This window comes from Saccostrea cucullata, unplaced genomic scaffold (genome assembly GCF_032062105.1).
Source record: "Saccostrea cucullata isolate Sc308-1 unplaced genomic scaffold, CSIRO_AGI_Scuc_v1 ctg4400, whole genome shotgun sequence".
NCBI classification, from domain to species: Eukaryota; Metazoa; Mollusca; class Bivalvia; order Ostreida; family Ostreidae; genus Saccostrea; species Saccostrea cuccullata.
The window spans coordinates 54106-72021 of NW_026939734.1; the positions used below are offsets into that span (position 1 = coordinate 54106).

General features: G+C 35.9%; 3 protein-coding genes across 3 annotated transcripts; 1 reads left to right on the top strand and 2 right to left on the bottom strand.

The window, feature by feature from the left end:
* Positions 1–1122: 1122 nt before the first annotated feature.
* LOC134253833 (adenosine receptor A3-like) lies at positions 1123–2799 on the bottom strand. The gene is made up of 2 exons (XM_062736425.1): positions 2667–2799; positions 1123–2467 (listed from the first exon to the last, which is right to left on the bottom strand). Exon 2 carries the CDS (start codon positions 2412–2414, stop codon positions 1194–1196), a length of 1221 nt encoding a protein of 406 aa, XP_062592409.1. The 5' UTR covers positions 2415–2467; positions 2667–2799; the 3' UTR covers positions 1123–1193.
* A 10633-nt stretch (positions 2800–13432) lies between these two features.
* LOC134253830 (uncharacterized) lies at positions 13433–15370 on the top strand. The gene is made up of 5 exons (XM_062736422.1): positions 13433–13604; positions 14324–14452; positions 14556–14669; positions 14899–15143; positions 15295–15370. The coding sequence occupies exons 1-5, from the start codon at positions 13482–13484 to the stop codon at positions 15368–15370; spliced, it is 687 nt and encodes a 228-aa protein (XP_062592406.1). The 5' UTR covers positions 13433–13481.
* Positions 15371–15992: 622 nt separating this feature from the next.
* On the bottom strand, positions 15993–17916 carry LOC134253831 (uncharacterized). The gene is made up of 7 exons (XM_062736423.1): positions 17867–17916; positions 17633–17740; positions 17444–17543; positions 17196–17280; positions 16937–17092; positions 16644–16775; positions 15993–16543 (listed from the first exon to the last, which is right to left on the bottom strand). The coding sequence occupies exons 1-7, from the start codon at positions 17914–17916 to the stop codon at positions 15993–15995; spliced, it is 1182 nt and encodes a 393-aa protein (XP_062592407.1).

Here is a 17916-nt window from a genome sequence, read left to right on the forward strand (position 1 = left end):
ATGCTTGAGAAAGTGTCAAGTGGAGACTTTCCTTCAATAAAATAATCAGTCTAAAGAATTTCTTGAATTTAACAACTGAAAAACATGCACAAGAAAGTAAAATTCATTTTATTAATTGGTAGGGTTTTGAAATAAAAAAAATTTAATAACTAATCTAACCTATTCTCGAACCATTCTAGCATCATTTCTCCAAGACATCTTCTGAGGAAAGGATAATTTATTAATAAATTCATGAAAGATCATGTAAGCGTTCATGTTCTTATCTGTCAGTGAAGATCAAGGTTCCTGAAAAAACATTACTATATGCATATAAATTCGCGAAATAACGCGAAAGTTACGCGTTATATCGCGAAAGTTTCGCGTTTACTCGCCAAAGTTTCGCGTTTTACCGCGAAAGTTACGCGTTTATTCGCGAAAGTTATACGTTATATCGCGAAAGTTACGCGTTATAACGCGAAAAAAATATTTTTTTAACCTACGAAAAAGAGCTCAATGGGCTTTCGTAAAAATGGATGCTCAAACTTAGAAATTGAATTAAATATACATGCACTATGCCTCCCCCCTCCACATCATGCATTGCACAACTAAAAAACTGTTATTTGATAATATATAAAAACAATCTAACACAAAGTCTACCTTCCTTTTATTCATCATAATCTATATCATTTTTATAGAATTTAATGTGATCTTAGTTGCCATGGTGGCTTTTGTTCATTTACAAGTAGGAGATGAACTTTCTCTGATGTCTGCGCCGAAGAGAATTTATTGGAGATCATTGTAATAATGACGATGCAGACTAGCTAAAATTTATTCTATGCTTTATTATTTATTATGTACAGCATTATGTTACGAATAAGAAAACGATTACGGAAAACGAATTTAACTTTTCTTACAATGGCAATTATTACATATAAGGAACACAACATGATGGATAGATCAAATCATCAACCATTACAAAACAAGAAAGAAACTTTCTGTATTCCAGTGGCTGAGTCTCAGCTTTTTTAGAAAAGCTAACCTTGTAAAGTTAAATGTACATGTGTTATTACGATTCATAAGCATTTTCAATGCTAAAACGGTAACAGAAAGGGGGGTAGGTAGTCTGTATGTTAAGACGAAATATTTCATACTTCCTCAACTTTATTTCTGATATTGTAAAAATGGAGTTCATGATCACCATAATCTAAAACAATTTACAACATACTCTGTATTTCGGGGTGAGATTCTCGGGGTGCGTTCGATTCCAGTGTTGACTGCTTTCGGGCCAGGAGCTCACTAGTCTTTGATTGGCGATAATTAACACCGTCGTACATTTTTGGGTTCTTATATCCACAGAACCTTGATAATAATCGAAAGTACCCTTTTTGTACAATTCTTAACCTTGCTGCATATATGATGGGGTCACAAACAGAATTCACCACAACAAGAATGTATAAATATCTGTTGACACGAAAAAGCGTTTCGTACACCCTATTACTACTGTCTAAAGCGTGTAACTGAATCAAAAGAGACACTTGGAAGACTAAATTCGGAAGCCAGCAGACAACGAAAGTGCCGATGATAAGCGCTGAGGTTTTCAGTGCCTTGGTGTTGTGCAATGCGTCTTTATGAAGCGCTGTTCCCTTTGTGCTTACACGTCGCACAATACAGAATATTCTTGTATAAATGAATAACATGGCGACAAAACAAACTGCCGCCGTGAATATCACAAAATATTCTGCATGGAAAACAGAAAAGTTGGTAATTTCACAAAAATTCAAATTTTCGAATGCCTCCGACTTTTGAAATCCACCAAAGAAGGAAGAAAATCCACACAGGTATCCTATTATCCATAAAATGGTTATCATGAAACTTGTCCGACGGCGGTTTAAAAGATGCACATATCGATAAGGCATCAAATTAGCTATATAGTGATCTATAGCTATTGCTAAAAGGTTCAACAGCGACATCAAGTTTGCCATATTGTTGAATGACACGACACAAACTTGAATGCAGGCGGAGAGGAGTCGAGAATTAGGATCGAGAGATGGCACGTTGAAATGACTGTCAACAATGTGCATAAATACACTGACTGGGACGAGAATATCGGAGGCTGCCAGACTTATTATCACTTTGGTATGTGCTGTCGAAGAGATTTGTGACGTAGCCATGATGGACACAACATTAAACAGCAATGCAACAACACACAGGATAAAAGTAACAATTGTCTCGGGTCTCGCCAAGTCCTCGCCTAATTCCTGGTTTTCAAACAAGGGGACAAATGTATAGTTGGAATTGTATGAAGAATTCAATCTTAATAAATTCCAACATAATCTTATCACATATCTGATATTAGTTCCATTGAATGCGTTTTGGCCCTCCTCACATAACCAATCCATTCGCCAGTCCGGCATCGTTACTCTTCCATTATTCATATGCAGATTTTCTTACTCCTGAGAACTACCATATATACTGCCCGTCATTGTGGCTGAAAATAAAAAAAATACAACTGTGTTTAAACCACGGAACATTAAGTGACAAGATCTGAAATAAGCAACTTACGTCATTTCCATCTGTTACAGTCAAAACATTTGATATCAGACAATGAAATGGGCGGGTACAATTTGACTCAGACTTCTGAGAAAACCCGGATTGAAATTCTGGTTCGTAATTCATTATCCATCTACCTGAGTTATTTCATCTGCATGTTTTACTCATATGGGCTCCTATACTTCTATAATCATTGTGGAGGAAAAAATAAAACCAGGGGCTCGTTTCTCAAAAAGGCCTACGACCAGGCGTAAGATTAGTCCGGACTAAATCAGTGACTAAACCCGAGAATCAGACTATATAACGTTCCACAAAAAGGCGGAGACTTAGTAGAGACTAAATTTTGGTTTAAATCTACGCCTGCTCATGAGTAGGCGTAAGTGCTTTGTCTGTACATAACTTGGAAAAAGTGGCAAGTGGGTTAAAAGACTAATTGTTTTATATGTATGCGATATAATACCTATTCATATACATAATTACATGTACATATAAAATGCAAAAGACGTGAAATAGACGTGTATTATGTAGAAAAATAGAAAGGTAATAAAATCCAGCGAATGTGCATATTTTTTTCCGTGAGAGGTGTGATCAACTATACATTTGTAACTAAGAATTTTGAACTGAAATTGGGTAAGAATTTAAGAAGTACAACAGTTTAAAAAAAAAAAACACCAGGCACTCGTAGTGCAGGGGAGGGGCTTGCAATCCTTCCTCTTTTTTTCCCGGTCAAAGTCCTTTCTGTTAAAATCAAGCTGAATGTTTTATGCTGACCTGAACTTTCAGTTTTTGTCTTCTCTTACTGTCATATTTTGCTGAACAATACTAACACCCCCATCCCAATACCGCGAACATATTTTTTTTGTTTTGAAATGCATGGTGTTCAATAAAATCCTTAAGCACTATATTTTAAAATAAACGACGTAAATTTAAGATAATTAAAAATAATCGGTATCTATGCCATCAAAAACTATGATAATGCACCTTAACTTAAGTTAATGCATCTTTAATTTCCCATTTACTTAAATATGACATCAAAATAACAGAAAAATGTGAATTTGTATAATAATCTAGTATTAATAAATATTCTGTTCATAACACTGTTCATTCCTATTTCAAATGAGTCACTGTTAGGGCGTAATATGTGCAAATGGGTCTTTCAATTTAAAAATAAAAAAAGTACTTATTCTCAGACGCACTTTGCTTGAGTGTCTTTTTAATCAATTTATTGTAACAGACAGATACTTTATATTATAGGTACATTTGAAGAGAAAGTGGTCAATAAATTGTCTTAAATTTTTTTATTGTAAATGAGAACAGAATAGAAGAGGTTTTAATGATTTATAAAAAAAAAAAATACCAGTATTAATTAATATGAAAATTGTGACTCTTTAATATCTTTGAATCTAGATTAAATCATGTATCGATGAAGAAATATTGCATGATCACACACTCTTAAGGTAGGATTCTTCTCTGGTTTCTGACTAGATGAAACATTCAAAGTATATTTGCTTATATGTCTTATATATTGAGGTGTAAGGAATTTAAAAGACCATATTTTTTTCCTCATCACAATTGTACAACTTTAACTAGAAATGGTAAACTGCGTTTGAAAACTAGCAGGGACTATATTTTTGGCGGAATGGTGGCGTATGAAAATATCTTCTTTTCTGCCTCTCAAAATTATAATAGAACAATGAATTTAGTTATAATTTTTACACAATCGAAGTCTTGGAGAAATTTTCAAATGTATGTTAGATTAATAATGAGGGACTAAACTTTAAAAATATATCAAATAAATTTGATTTTTCAAACAAACTAGATCTTTATTAGCTTTTGAACGCTTCCTATCAAAGTGCAGATCTGAGCCAAAAATCCAGAAAAAGTATTTTTTTCACTCTTAGTAAACGATCAAAACATTTTGTTTTTGTATCATTTTGTACACTTATAAGACTACTTTATTATATGTGAAAATAGGAAAAAGTTAAATATAGGAAGCATATGAAAATGACTAATATATCCTAAAAAATTAAGAAAAACAGAGAAAATTCGGATTAGCCAATATCCAGTTAAGTTACATTATTTATGTAAATTTCGAAATATCATGCTATAGACCCGATATAGCAATATGTTTTTATGCAAAAAGAACAATCTTTAAACTTTTGAAATAGAAGTAGGTATCACATGATTGGCAACAGTTAATTTTTATTCTTAATGTCAAAGAAAAGATAATGACCTTGACCTGACCTTGCCTCTAATATAAAACGGTCAAATTTAATTTCACTAACACTATCACTTACTGGTACTGTCTTCTTGATTCTGTGAAAATTTCATGAATTTTTAAAAATTAGAAATATGAGAAGAATCCTACCTTTATGGAAATTGAAAGGGAATTGCTAGATTTAAGAAAAAGAGGGTGATGTTGAAATATTACCTTTCCCGATGTAAATAAATATGATCCAGAGTGGAAATATGTCAGCAATATATATTTATAAAAAAAACTAGGTTTCTTCTTTGTAATACGGTGTTAAAGAAATTGATTAAAAAAAAACTAATCTAGCTTTCGCAAACCTTATTTGAGAATGCTTGTGCTAATATGCGAGCTGTATATATACGAGTATTCGTACCCGTTTCTCTTCATGGACTGTGTAATTAATCGATATCAATGTAATACTGTATGCCAAAAGTATAATATCATAATACATGTTTCAGCTTGAATGCCAATAAGTATTAAGGAATAACTGTCTTATTTTTCAATTTCATGATGTGATCAATCGATTGGCTTACGTGACAATTTGCATAAACGCCGAAGGCGTTTATGCATAAAATTATCAAGCAAGCCAATCGATTGATCATCGTCATGAAACTGAAAAATCTGACAGTTATTCCTTATATTTACATGCTTTTGATTCCGCCAATCCACGTCCTCCAAAAAAGAGGGGCCAGGCTGTAATTACCTGTAATCCAAATATGTGCAAAACGGGAACAAACCGATAATTTTACCCTAAGTCGGGAGAGGGCAAGCCATACATTATTTTAATGATAGCCTGACCAATGCTTACAAGCTATGTACCTGATTATTAAATTATTTTAATTTCAGGAGTCTTGAATCTTGAAAAAAGAAACCCAGTCTGAATTAAAATCTCCTCTATTAGTGTTGTCATGAAAGTGATGATTTGCAGGTGAATTTTCAAGAGATCTACAGAAATTTATTGAATCTGAAAAACATTTTGATTGAAATGATTGAATGGATTCCGATTTCACACCTTTGTAAATATATTGGTACATTTAGCCCGAAGGAATTTTTTCACATCTCTCAGAATTTCAGCGAAACGATGATATACACATATATTCAAGAATTCATATCCACATAGACTAATCACCACACGAGCCATTTCCTGTTTATTATCCATTTGTGTATAGCTTGTGTCAGAGTAACTACTCTTAAATTATTTTAAAGTTTTCCAAAGTAAAAAGCACATTTCAAAGTGTTGATTAATAAATATACAAAAATGTAGTAAATAAATAATAGATGATAAGCTAAAATTACTAATTTATAACTTAACCTAAGAGATTAGCTGTTAATTAAGAGTTAAGTCACAAAATGTGCTAATTATTGAGTTATTACCAATGAAAAAAAGTAATTGATATTTGTTTACATTTGATAATTAAATGAAAATTTCAAAATATTTGAATGTTAGGCATCATGGTTTCCTCATTCAAAGATCTATTGCCACTTATTTTTGTAACAGGCTTGGGGGTTGTCAAGTGAAGAACAAGTAACTGCCTGTTGAGGGTTCTGACAAGACTTTATTACCAGATATGAATTAAACCCTGCAATATTAACAATATAACAAGTGTAAATATTTAAGCATAAAAACACAATGATTGTCAAGGGAGATAATTCATTACACATAGAATATACATATATTTCTCCGCAATTATATATCAATCAATATTCAGCATAAAACTTTACAATAATTATCATCATAATGTATTTGAACATTATATATTACTGAATAAGCATAAAACTATGTGCATACCATTCTATGGGAATAGGCGTGTACAGCAAGCAGCAATGCTGCAGATTTACAATAATACAGCCTGAGTGGTCTGTAAACAATTACACAATATATTACACACCAAATCATAAAGATATGTTACCTTAAAAATATATAACAATGAGATCTTTCTGTTTACTCATACTTAAAAAATATCATTCTCACTGATCTCATTTACTCAGGGAAAGTGCTTAGTGAAATAGATCAAGAATGCAAAATTACTGATTGGACATTTAATTGAAATATAAGAATCATATTAATATTAGTAATAAATTGTTAACATACCAGAAGGAGAAGAAAGTCAGTCTCTATGAAAAGGTCTGATTGTCAAAATGTCAGATCAAAAGATATACATCATCACTGACCAAACTCTGGACAAAGAATGTCCAGAAAACCAAGAACCTTCTGGAGGGAAAAACACTAACCAATCCCCAAGTAAAACACACAGTAAAACACCAATGAAATTAAAAGAAACATCCGACATTAGGCCTGGATATAATTAATGACCTTAGGCCATTTCTACCTATATGAACCTGTTGACAGACCATGGGTGAATGCACACTAAAGGCTTTAAACTGAATAATTATATTATTCAACATGTGCATTTTAAATCAAATTAAATATGATAAATCATAATTACCATACATGTATATAATAAATACATGTATGCATAGAAAATTAATAAAATATGTATCTGCCACATTCTCCCCCTGGTGTGAGAATGGCGTCCGCGCCATTGCCAGGACCCCGAATGTGACACAAAGTACTGTATATTGGCATAAAAGAAACAATATATACAATTAAAACATCACTTACCTGTTATGATGCTGATAAGGGCTCTGGATGCCTCCTTATCCAGCTTCTGGAAAGTTCCATCCTCTACTATCTTTTCCAGGTAAGCAGCCTTCTGCATCCACTCTGGATGATGCTGAAGGGACATAACATAATCTTTTGTCCAGGTTGGCTTCATTTTCTTTCTCGTGGAAATTCTTGGTACAGGTTGTGGTGTACTAGGTGGCGAAGGCACGGAGATAACATCAGTCTCTTCATGGTCATCTTCAGTAACTGGATCCTCTGGATCAAGTTCATTTATTACTGTCACATCAGACACTGACTCAGGAACATCATCATCATCATCATCATCATCATCATCATCATCATCATCAGGTACACTGATGGGAATAGGAGCGTCCTCCTTAGATGTGCTCTGAGTTTTGGTGGTACCGGTACCTTCTATATGAATAATAACTTCTTCATCAGTGTCGTCAGACTCGTTCTCATCCTCTCTGATGGGTGGTTTCGTCTGAACGATATCTCTCTTATCTCCTGTCTTCTTCCTTGGTTTAGGTGTTGGTGGTGAAGAGGGAATCCTAGAACCTATCGGCAGAAGTAAATTACGATGCAATGTCCTACATCTTCCTTCTCCATCTTCTCTCTTCACTTTGTAGACTGGGATGTTACAGTTCGGTTGTTCCAGGACAACATAGGGAAAATCCTCCCAGCGATCGGCGATCTTGTGTTTCCCTTCAAAGGCAACAACCTTCACCAACACTCTATCCCCCACCTCCAAAGTAACACCTTTTGTCTTAATATCATAGTTTGATTTCTGACGAGCTTGGCTATTCTTAATAGCTGTGTTTGCTGCATCATAAGCTTCTGTAAGTCTTTGTCTAAGCTTCTCTATATAAGCTGAAGTGGTCTTGGCTTTTTCACCGCTGTCTAATCCAAAGACAAGATCTATAGGTAAGTTTGGCTCCCTACCAAACATCAGAAAAATGGTGAGTAGCCTGTAGTTTCATGTTTGGTGGCATTATAGGCGTGGACAAGTGGGCCTATGTATGATTTCCAGTTCGACTTCTGGTTGGGCTGTAGTGTTCCTAGCATGGAAATCAAGGTCCTGTTAAAGCGCTCCGTAACACCATTTCCCATCGGATGATATGGTGTTGTTCTGGATTTGGATATGCCTGTAAGTTGACAAAGTTCCTGGATTAATTTACTGGAAAAGTTAGCTCCTTGATCTGAATGAATTTTGTTTGGAAGTCCGTAGGGTATGATGAAGTTGTTAGATAACGCATCCGCTGTTGTTTTAGCTGTCTGATTTCTAGTAGGAACGGCAATGGCAAATTTAGTAAAATGGTCTGTAATAACAAGGATGTTTTGAATTCCACCTTTTGAAGGTTCCAAAGTCAAATAGTCAATGCAAACAAGTTCCATAGGCTGATAAGTTGTAATGTTGACCATGGATGCACGTTGGTTATCTGGAGATTTGAACTTTAGACACCTGTCGCACTCTTCTATCCAGATAGCAATATCTCGCCTCATCCTTGGCCAATAAAATCTATCCATAACTAATGATGTTGTTCTCTCCCTGCCAGGATGTCCCATCTGGTTGTGGAGGAAGTTAAGAATAGTAGGAACAACTTCTTTAGGAACAACCACTTGTTGATGTTCAGTGTCATCCTCTGCACATGTCACTCGCACCAGTAAGTCATCAAAAATCCTGAATTTCCTGAAATTCTGATACATTACCTTATCCAGGTCTCCTGTCATCATATCTTTCTTTGGTCTCTTACCAATCTTGACATATTCTTTCCGACTAGCTATGAAAGAATCCTTTCTCTGTATGTCATGGAGGTCTATTCTCTGGAATGTTTCAGAATCCTGGATTGATGACTTCATATCTTGGCTAACTGCGAGATGTACAGGTAATGTTTCAATAAGGGGATGTCCTTCTTCCAGATTACAAATGGCTCTAACTGATTCGGTGCTGAGAGTCTCTGGAAGTCTTGAAAGGGCATCAGCATCTGCATTGGTCCTGCCAGGCTTGTAAGTAATAGTGAACTGGTATGCAGAAAGGGCAGCAATCCACCTATGTCCAGTTGCGTCAAGCTTGGCAGAGGTCAAGACATACGTCAATGGATTGTTATCCGTATATACAGAGAATGTCTGGCCCATAAGGTAATCTGAAAATTTCTCCGTTATTGCCCATTTAAGAGCTAAAAACTTGTGTGTGGGATAATTTCTTTCAGATTTGGACAATCCTCTGCTGGCGTATGCTATGACTCGGTTGTGTCCATCTTGCTCCTGGTATAGAACGGCTCCAAGTCCTATTCCACAGGCATCTGTACGCAGCTCAAAAGGCTTGGTGAAATCAGGATAGGCAAGTATAGGGGGAGTAGTAAGCTTGTCCTTCAACACCTGAAAAGCCTGTGCTTGTTGCTCACCCCACTTCCACTTTGGAGACTGTTCTTTTCTGTTCCGAGTCTTCTTCCCAGTAGCCATAATATCTATGAGCGGACGTGCAATCTTGGCAAAGTTCTGTATAAACTTTCGGTAATAACCGACAAATCCTAGAAATGATCTTACTTCCTCTGGGTTTGACGGGGTAGGCCAATTCTTAACTTTGTCTATTTTGTCCGGGTCTGCTTGCACTCCCTCTTCAGAAACGATATGTCCAATATACTTTACTTTATTCATGAAGAATGAACATTTCTTTGGAGAAAATTTTAGATGAAACTGTCTAATTCGATCAAAAACTTGTCTTAATCTGTGAAGATGTTCCTCAAAAGTCTTAGAGAAAATTATCAAATCATCGAGGTAGATAAAACAGATCTTTAAGTGTAGGTCACCTAGGCACTGTTCTTGCAGACGCTGGTACGTGGCAGGTGCATTGGCTAGTCCGAAACTCATTTTGTTGAACTCATAAAATCCCAATGGCCCTACAGTAAATGCAGTCCTCTCTTTGTGTGCCTCCTCTATCTCAATCTGGTGATAACCTGATTTCATATCGAGTACTGTAAAGAATCTGTTCCCTGATAATGAATCTAAGATCTCGTCTATCCGTGGTAGGGCATAATTGTCTTTGATGGTTCTCGAGTTCAGCTGTCTGTAATCTATACAGAGGCGTAATGATCCATCATGTTTCCTAACAAGGACCACATTAGAGGAAAATGGTGAATGGGACGGACGTATAACACCGCTTGCTAGAAGTTCCTGAATGTGTGTCCTAACTTCCTCAATGGCAGCAGGAGGAATTCTTCTGTATTTCTGCTTGAAGGGTGTTGGATCATGAAGGTCTATTCTATGCTTGACCTTGTCCGTCGTTCCAATATCTGTAGCACTCTTTGAGAAAATGTCTGAATACTCCAAGATCAGATCTCTACATCTCCTCTGCTCCTCTGATGAGATATCCTGTGAGATCTTAATTTTCTCAAATATGCTGTCCATTTCAGGCATAAATGATGACTTAGGCATCTCTGTATCCAAAATAGTGACTGGTTGCAGCTCACAAAGAATGGCTCTAGGTGCAATGGAAACTGTTCTCGTAGTGGCATTGCTTATCTCAACTGGAACATTATGGCTATCCTCAAAGTTGTAGAGATGTAATGATGGTGTGATGTCCAAATCAGTTGGGATACTGGAGCGTTTCGTTGCTTGTAGCATGGCAAGCACTTGCTGGTAAGGCAACTTTCTATCCAAATATCCTTGGACCACGACACATCCATTAGGTGGTATAGTAATCCTTTGAGGTTCAGCTGACTTGATGATGCTGAGCTTGTTTCCATTCCTCTGCAGTTCTTTGCTCCTTAAGTTCATACATCTAAACGATAAGTACCAAGATGTATGGAGATCAGCATCTTGTAGATATCTTGAGCCAAATTCTTCTGGTGCATTTTCCATCAATCGGTTAATGATGTTAGTTCCGATGAGTACTGGTACCCGAGAATTATAAGTGCTGTCTGGTACTATGAGGAATAAGCAGTTCTGTAATGCATCAAGTGGTGTTCCAAAAGCAGTTAGAGTCACACAAACATATCCAAAGTAAGGCATCTGTTCTCCATCAGCGCACTCAATATGTTAAACTTCATCCACTGAATGCATCTCAATATGAGATAAATGTCTCTGATAAAAAGCTGAGCTGATGGTGGAAACTGTTGCACCTGTATCCAATAATGCTGCACAAGTAACATCGTTGATTGCCACAGTCACTTCATTTGCCTCGCCTACTAATTCTTTTGTGTTGGACCTGTATTTGGCATGGCCAGACCCTTGGCCCCAGGATTTGGCCTGTTGAAGTTTAAACTGGCTGATTGCTGATGATCGAGGAGGACTCTACATCCAACAGCAATGTGTCCTTCTTGATGGCAACGGTAGCATATCACCTTACTTTGTTGCATTCTGGGTGAAGGTGTAGGCTGTGGCTCATCCATTGGCACTCTCTGGGTAAAAGGCATTCTTGCTTGTAACATATATCCTCTAGGATTTTTCCGTCCTCTTTGGAATGGTGGTCTAAATCTAGGCTGATGATATTGAGGATATGGCTGCCTCATCTGTGCCATCTGTGTAGAAAGTTGGTTCAGCTGAGCCTGAAGCTGATCAAACCTTTCATCACTAGTCGCGGCCTTCACAATGGCTTGTTTTGGCTTCCCTGCTGGCACATGCTCTGTCTCAATCTTCCTTATCGCAACTCTTAGCTTATCAAAATCATGTATGGTCTGAAAAAGATGCCCTGTAATATCTCTAAGATCTGGCCGTAATCCTTTATGAAACATGGTCCTCAGCATCTCATTTGCTCCAAATGGGGACACTTTTCCCTTCTGTATGGCTCTAGTGAGGAGATCTTCCAGTCTCACACTCCAGGAAGCACAATCCTCTGTGTCTTTTTGCCTTGCACTATAGAATTCTGCAAGTATATCTTCTGTCTCCAGCACACTCCCATAGATGCTATCGAACTTCACAATAATGTCCTCTACTTTGATAATGGTTCCTAGCCTCATCAATACATTGGCGGGCTCTCCCTTCAATGAACGTCTGATAGCCATCAATATGGATTCCTTGGAGTGGCCTTCCTTCAACAGACATGTCACCTCGTATCGCCAAAGCTCGTACAATGTTTCTCCTTTTCCGCCTCCAGAAAATGTAGAAATACGCAAGGGTTGCTTGAAGGTCACAGGATACTCCATCGTCTGTTTTGATGTAGGTGTGGAGAGTTCCTTCTTAACTGAAAAATGTTCAGGAACATGTTCCTCTTTACCTACCATATCTGACATCCATTTCAGTAGATCTTGTGGTGTATCACACTTTGGTTTAACTCCCATGGCGGTAATCATTTTCACAAGCTGTTCAGTCTCTTCAGCTGACATAATAGGTTTCGGCGACTCTGCAGATGATTCTTTGTCCTTCTCCGTGTTTGACATGATTGATTTAGATTGATGGTAACAAGCGTGTAAAAAGATTTCAACAAATTATGTACAGGGAAAATAAAATAATTCAAGCACACATGTATCAGCAAATTTGTAAATCAAGGAGGGTAGTCAAAAACTGACTAAGTAAACACAGGGCAGAAAAAAAAATATTTCAAAGTTTCAGGCGAGCAATTTAGTAAACAAATGGATACTATTCAAGTTTAAACACAATAAACACAGAAAAAAAAAATTCAGTTGTAGAAATTCTCAGGAGGGTAGCTCAAATTGAACTAAGATATACTGGAGAAAATTGTAAACAAATCAGGTGGGTAAGTTCAAAATGAACTTAAATAATAAGGGATAGTTTAACTAAAATCTAAGAATTTTAAGTCAAAGTGAAAGTAGATATGCACTTCCGGTGGACTACTGCACTTCCGGTTTGCAATAAACTAAGTTAAAGTATAAATAAATGTGTACAAACCTACTATCAATATATTCAAACTAAAGCTCTCTGAAAAGCAAAATAATTATTTAGAATTTACTGCGTTGTACTGGAATGCCCTGAAAAATAACGCTGAAATAAAAATTCAAAGATAATTGGACGGCTCGGAAACAGATAAGCTGAAAAGAAGTTCGAAGAATTAAAATACAAAAACAGCTGATTTCAACAGGTTGGGATTCATCCCCCGATATCGGGATTGTCTCTGAAATGAGGGATATTTCCTTTTATGGTCATAATAAAGTCGCGCCAAAGCGGGATTTTCTCGTGCATTTCAACTTTTCCACCGCTAATTATTTCTTTGAAGACATTCGCAGCATGTCAGCCAGTGTGGTAAGTTGAACACATACATCTGACTCTATGCGAGTCAGAAAATTTACATAATGATGTCTAATTGATATTAATTAAGAAATATCAAGATAACAAGAGTGTTTAAAACCATAAACAGCAATAAAAATGTACAAATTGAAAGGTACCTGAAAAGTTTACATGTTATGCCTCCATTTTGAATCGCCACCTAGCAGTGACAATTGTGATTAACCAATCAAATTTGATCTTTCACACTTTCTATAACATGATCAGCGTATGGCGAACAGTTAGTGCTAAAAATCATGAAAACCAAGAATTACGCTACTTTTTTTCTTCTTCAATAGATCTATGGACGTGCTTATGTTTTACCAGTAAAAATAATCCAGTTAATTTCTTTTGTCTGTTTGTTAAATTTTGTACATTGTAGATCTATAATATATTTAAATTTTGTGTAGAAGAGAAGGTTGGGGGGGGGGGGTATTGATACAATGTTTAAAGTTATACATTATAACACCATTCTAAATTTTAAAAATCTATTTAAAACATCATAGAGTTATGATGCATATAATACAGCACGGTGTGGTAATTCCCATTTTATACTATCAATTTTTGTTTACTCTTTCTACTCATTTGTCAGATGAAGTCCAGATATCCAGGAAACAGATCATTAGTTTAAAATGTTTAATTATTATAAATGTGCAATTGCATAATGCACATTTCACATATTTACACTTTTTTTTTAGGAAAAGGTCTCTAAGAAAGGGGTAGTGTCCTTAAAACCTCTTAAGGTCAAGGATACTGTTAAGAGACTGCAGAAGCAGTCTCTTATCACAAAAACATTAAGTAGACGGAAGAACACATTGTTTTCCAAGGTTTGTAATTTTAAGCTGTATCAAAGTAATTGTTAAACAATGAAAATTACTTATTTAGGACTGCATTTTACTTGTGTAATAAATTAATTGATATACATTGTAGGCACATGAGCTGCATGTTGCAACTGGCGCCCCCGTTAGAGTTGAGGTCCAAGTACCCAACTCTAACAGTCGGTACATATACCGGAGCAAAGGTTTCTCCGCGGAGGATAGAGAGGTTAGAAGTTATTTTTTGATAACTTGGAAATTATTTCTTAAAACAAGAATTCTATGAAAAATATTTGTTAGAGTTTGTTAATACACACTTTTCATTGTGCTGGACACTGTTCTTTTTATGTGTGTTTTTCACCAGTATATATATAATTGTAGATAATTTTACAAATTTATGATTTAAGTAGGAATTGTACACAAGCATGGTGGTCATTGTAATGGTATTCTTTATGCAGGATGAAAGTCAGTCCCAAACTCCTGGGCCATCAACATCTGCACCAGTGAGATACCCCTCCCCCCAACGGAGAGTTCAGCATGCGACAAAAGAAACACAGACAGTGGTCTTTGATGATAAAGAGAAGTGCCGTATGTGTGGGGAGGGGGAGTTAGATAAGAGGGCACTTTGGGTTGGCTGTTCCAAACCCAAGTGCGACTATTGGGTTCACGCTTGCTGCCTTCACATCAAGGCAACCAGCCAAAGGTCCCTAACCAAGATTGCTTGGTTTTGCCCCCAGCACTGGGGAAGTGAATAAAATTAAGATTTAACTTAAATAGTTACCTTTTTTATTTGTCAACCTCTCTTAGTTCTTCCAGGAAATGAATGATGGCAGATTTGTTCTTTGTTTTAACAGATTTCCATCGCTGCTTGTAGGACAATACCAGACTAAGGCTCATGTTGTCAAGGGCATCTTCAACCATGTGAAGTAATGTTGCCCTAGTCTGGTTGTCCAAAGCCTGGTGTTTATCCCTCTCCTCTGGAAGCACAAAAATTGGTAGAAATTTCCGTCTGGATGACAGGTCATTTCCAGAGGACTCCAGGAACTCCAACAAGTTGTCTTGGCATTGTGTTGAAAAATGAAGGAGTTGCTCATCCAGACGGACTCCTCCTACACTGATAAGTGTAGGGGATGTGAGCCACTCATTGCTGCGTACCATTTTCCTGTGAAAAGAAAATCAAAAATATAAATAGTTCAGAGAAATTATTAATTAGATAAAAGCACCTTTGATTATAATTTTGAAATCTTTAAAATGTTTACCTGAATTCAAAAATTTCTCGGGATAAATCTACCGCATATGAGTACTGTGTGTCTGTGGTGGGTATGTTCTGCAACTCATACACTTTTGATCTTATCTATTTAAAATATATATATAATCATTATAGTATAAATTATTATATTTATGTAATCACTCTCATACTGAAACATTCAAATTTTAACGTTAATTAATGCACTTAAAGAAATGAAAAAAAAAAAATGCATTGGAATTTTTTAACATTTATCAAACATTTTTAATAGCTTTTCAATATTATAAACTTTTTTTCTTCACTTAATTAATAATTATTAAGTACCTGGCCTAATCTGTCTACATTTCGACAAATGTTGGTCCACATTTGATTTGTGGGGACTCCAGAGGGTACAAGTCTTTTTGTTTCCCTGTTCTTTGCCTCAAGAACAAAGTCCCCTCCTTCACCTTTGCTATCATTACCCGTAACACTGTAGGATTCATGTCTCTCAATGAACGCAAGAACTTCAGGCGGACATTGTAAACGAGTCAAGGAATCCCTAATGTATGTTTCCATGTAAAAAGGCATATTTAGACCAAAAAAGAGAGGAGCAAACTTTGCTTTGCTACAATTAATAGCATCAGTATTATTGCGCCTGACACCTGCTCTAAATACATGGATGGAGAGGCAGTACGTAAATACAACCTCCCGCATAAATTCATACAGTGCAGTAGGCTGGGAGGACTGTAGCCATCCATAATATCCCGCCAGAGATGGGTGAAGGTTGTCACTCTTACAGTGTCGTACATAAGGGGTAATGAGCTCCTCCGACATTGCATGCAGAAATATCTGCAATGTCTGCCAGCTTTTATGGTGGTCTTTAGAGAATGAAAAAAAAACTTATTTGAAATGGTCAACAATACTTTTAATGTAATTAAAGGGCAATGAAATATATATGCTTTGAGTGAAATGCTTTACCTGCACAGGCACGTAATGACGCTAATGCAGTAGCACTCTTGAACCCTAACATCTTGCCTAGGTCCTCAAACGCAACTTTCCATAAAAATCCAAATATACATTTTACCATATTTATCTCGTAATGGCCAAGTCCTGAAAGGATGACAAAATAATAATAATCATGGGTACATATATTACTATGTACATGTATAGGATATAAATAATATATTACATTTTTTTCTTATTCAAAATAATGTATGTTAACACAAGTACCTAATAATTTGTGCATAATATGTTAATTAATTATAAAGTACCTGGTATGAGAAGTACATTCTTAAATTTTTTGCAATCTTCCAGCCTTGCATTGGTCGCATGCTCAGAATCCTCCTGATGTTTCTGAAAACCCTGAGCATCTAAAAATTCTCTGTGACATGTTGGGCACAGGAAAGACGATTCAATCAAACGGCTACCTATTATTATCAATTTTATATTAATGTACTGCGTTTTTAAATTTAAGTAAAATAATAAAAAGAAGTAGGTTAAAATTTGTAAAGCTGTATAAAGATGACCCACCTAGTGTATATGGTAGTGCATCACAACCCAGAATTGTCCATTTCCTGTCACCAGCCATTGTGAGATCTGATATATGACTAAAGACCTGTAACAATTTAACAATTGTTCATTTCAAAGTATGCATACAAGCGCACCAGAATTTCCTCTGTTGTTTTTGCGCACCAGAATTTGCTCTGTTATATATATTCTATATGATTGTTTATTTTATTTTATCAACCAATTAAAAATTATAACAATAACAAAAATACCTCATCAATAGCGTCATATGAACAGGGATTCTGAAAACAAGGCTCTCCCATGACTACTGAGGGTGGCTCTTGGGGATGATGGGACACGACGAAAGAATATCTGTGATATTGAACATAGATCATAGTGACGTATCAATTATTTAGAAATAAAAAAAAAACTGCTAAGCCTATACAGTGTAAAATACACACCTTTCGTCCAATCTATTTTTAAACTTAGCATTGTTTCGATCGACGTGGTCTGTCCCTAATGCGTGCTCCTCCCAAACACTTTGAATTTTTCGTTCAATGAAATCGTCCCTGTATATGAATTGTTAATATCTTGTAATTGGATTGAATATAGTTCTTGATAAATATTTAGTAGACATACAATATGTATTAAAAGAGCTTATGAGATATGTTTAAAAAACATAATAGTATTAATACCTATATTTCCGGAATTTTTCATTCATTTTGGCCTGATGCTCCATTACCAT

Coding starts and splice junctions, on each gene's coding strand:
- LOC134253833 (XM_062736425.1), bottom strand. CDS start 2,414: ATGAATAATGGAAGAGTAACGATGCCGGACTGGCGAATGGATTGGTTA.
- LOC134253831 (XM_062736423.1), bottom strand. CDS start 17,916: ATGGTAATGGAGCATCAGGCCAAAATGAATGAAAAATTCCGGAAATAT. Junction 17,093..17,195: donor TGCACTACCATATACACTAG/GTGGGTCATCTT, acceptor TGATAATAATAG/GTAGCCGTTTGATTGAATCG. Junction 16,544..16,643: donor GTCATTACGTGCCTGTGCAG/GTAAAGCATTTC, acceptor CATTCTCTAAAG/ACCACCATAAAAGCTGGCAG.
- LOC134253830 (XM_062736422.1), top strand. CDS start 13,482: ATGAGGGATATTTCCTTTTATGGTCATAATAAAGTCGCGCCAAAGCGG. Junction 14,670..14,898: donor TCTCCGCGGAGGATAGAGAG/GTTAGAAGTTAT, acceptor TTCTTTATGCAG/GATGAAAGTCAGTCCCAAAC. Junction 15,144..15,294: donor ATCAAGGCAACCAGCCAAAG/GTCCCTAACCAA, acceptor TTGTTTTAACAG/ATTTCCATCGCTGCTTGTAG.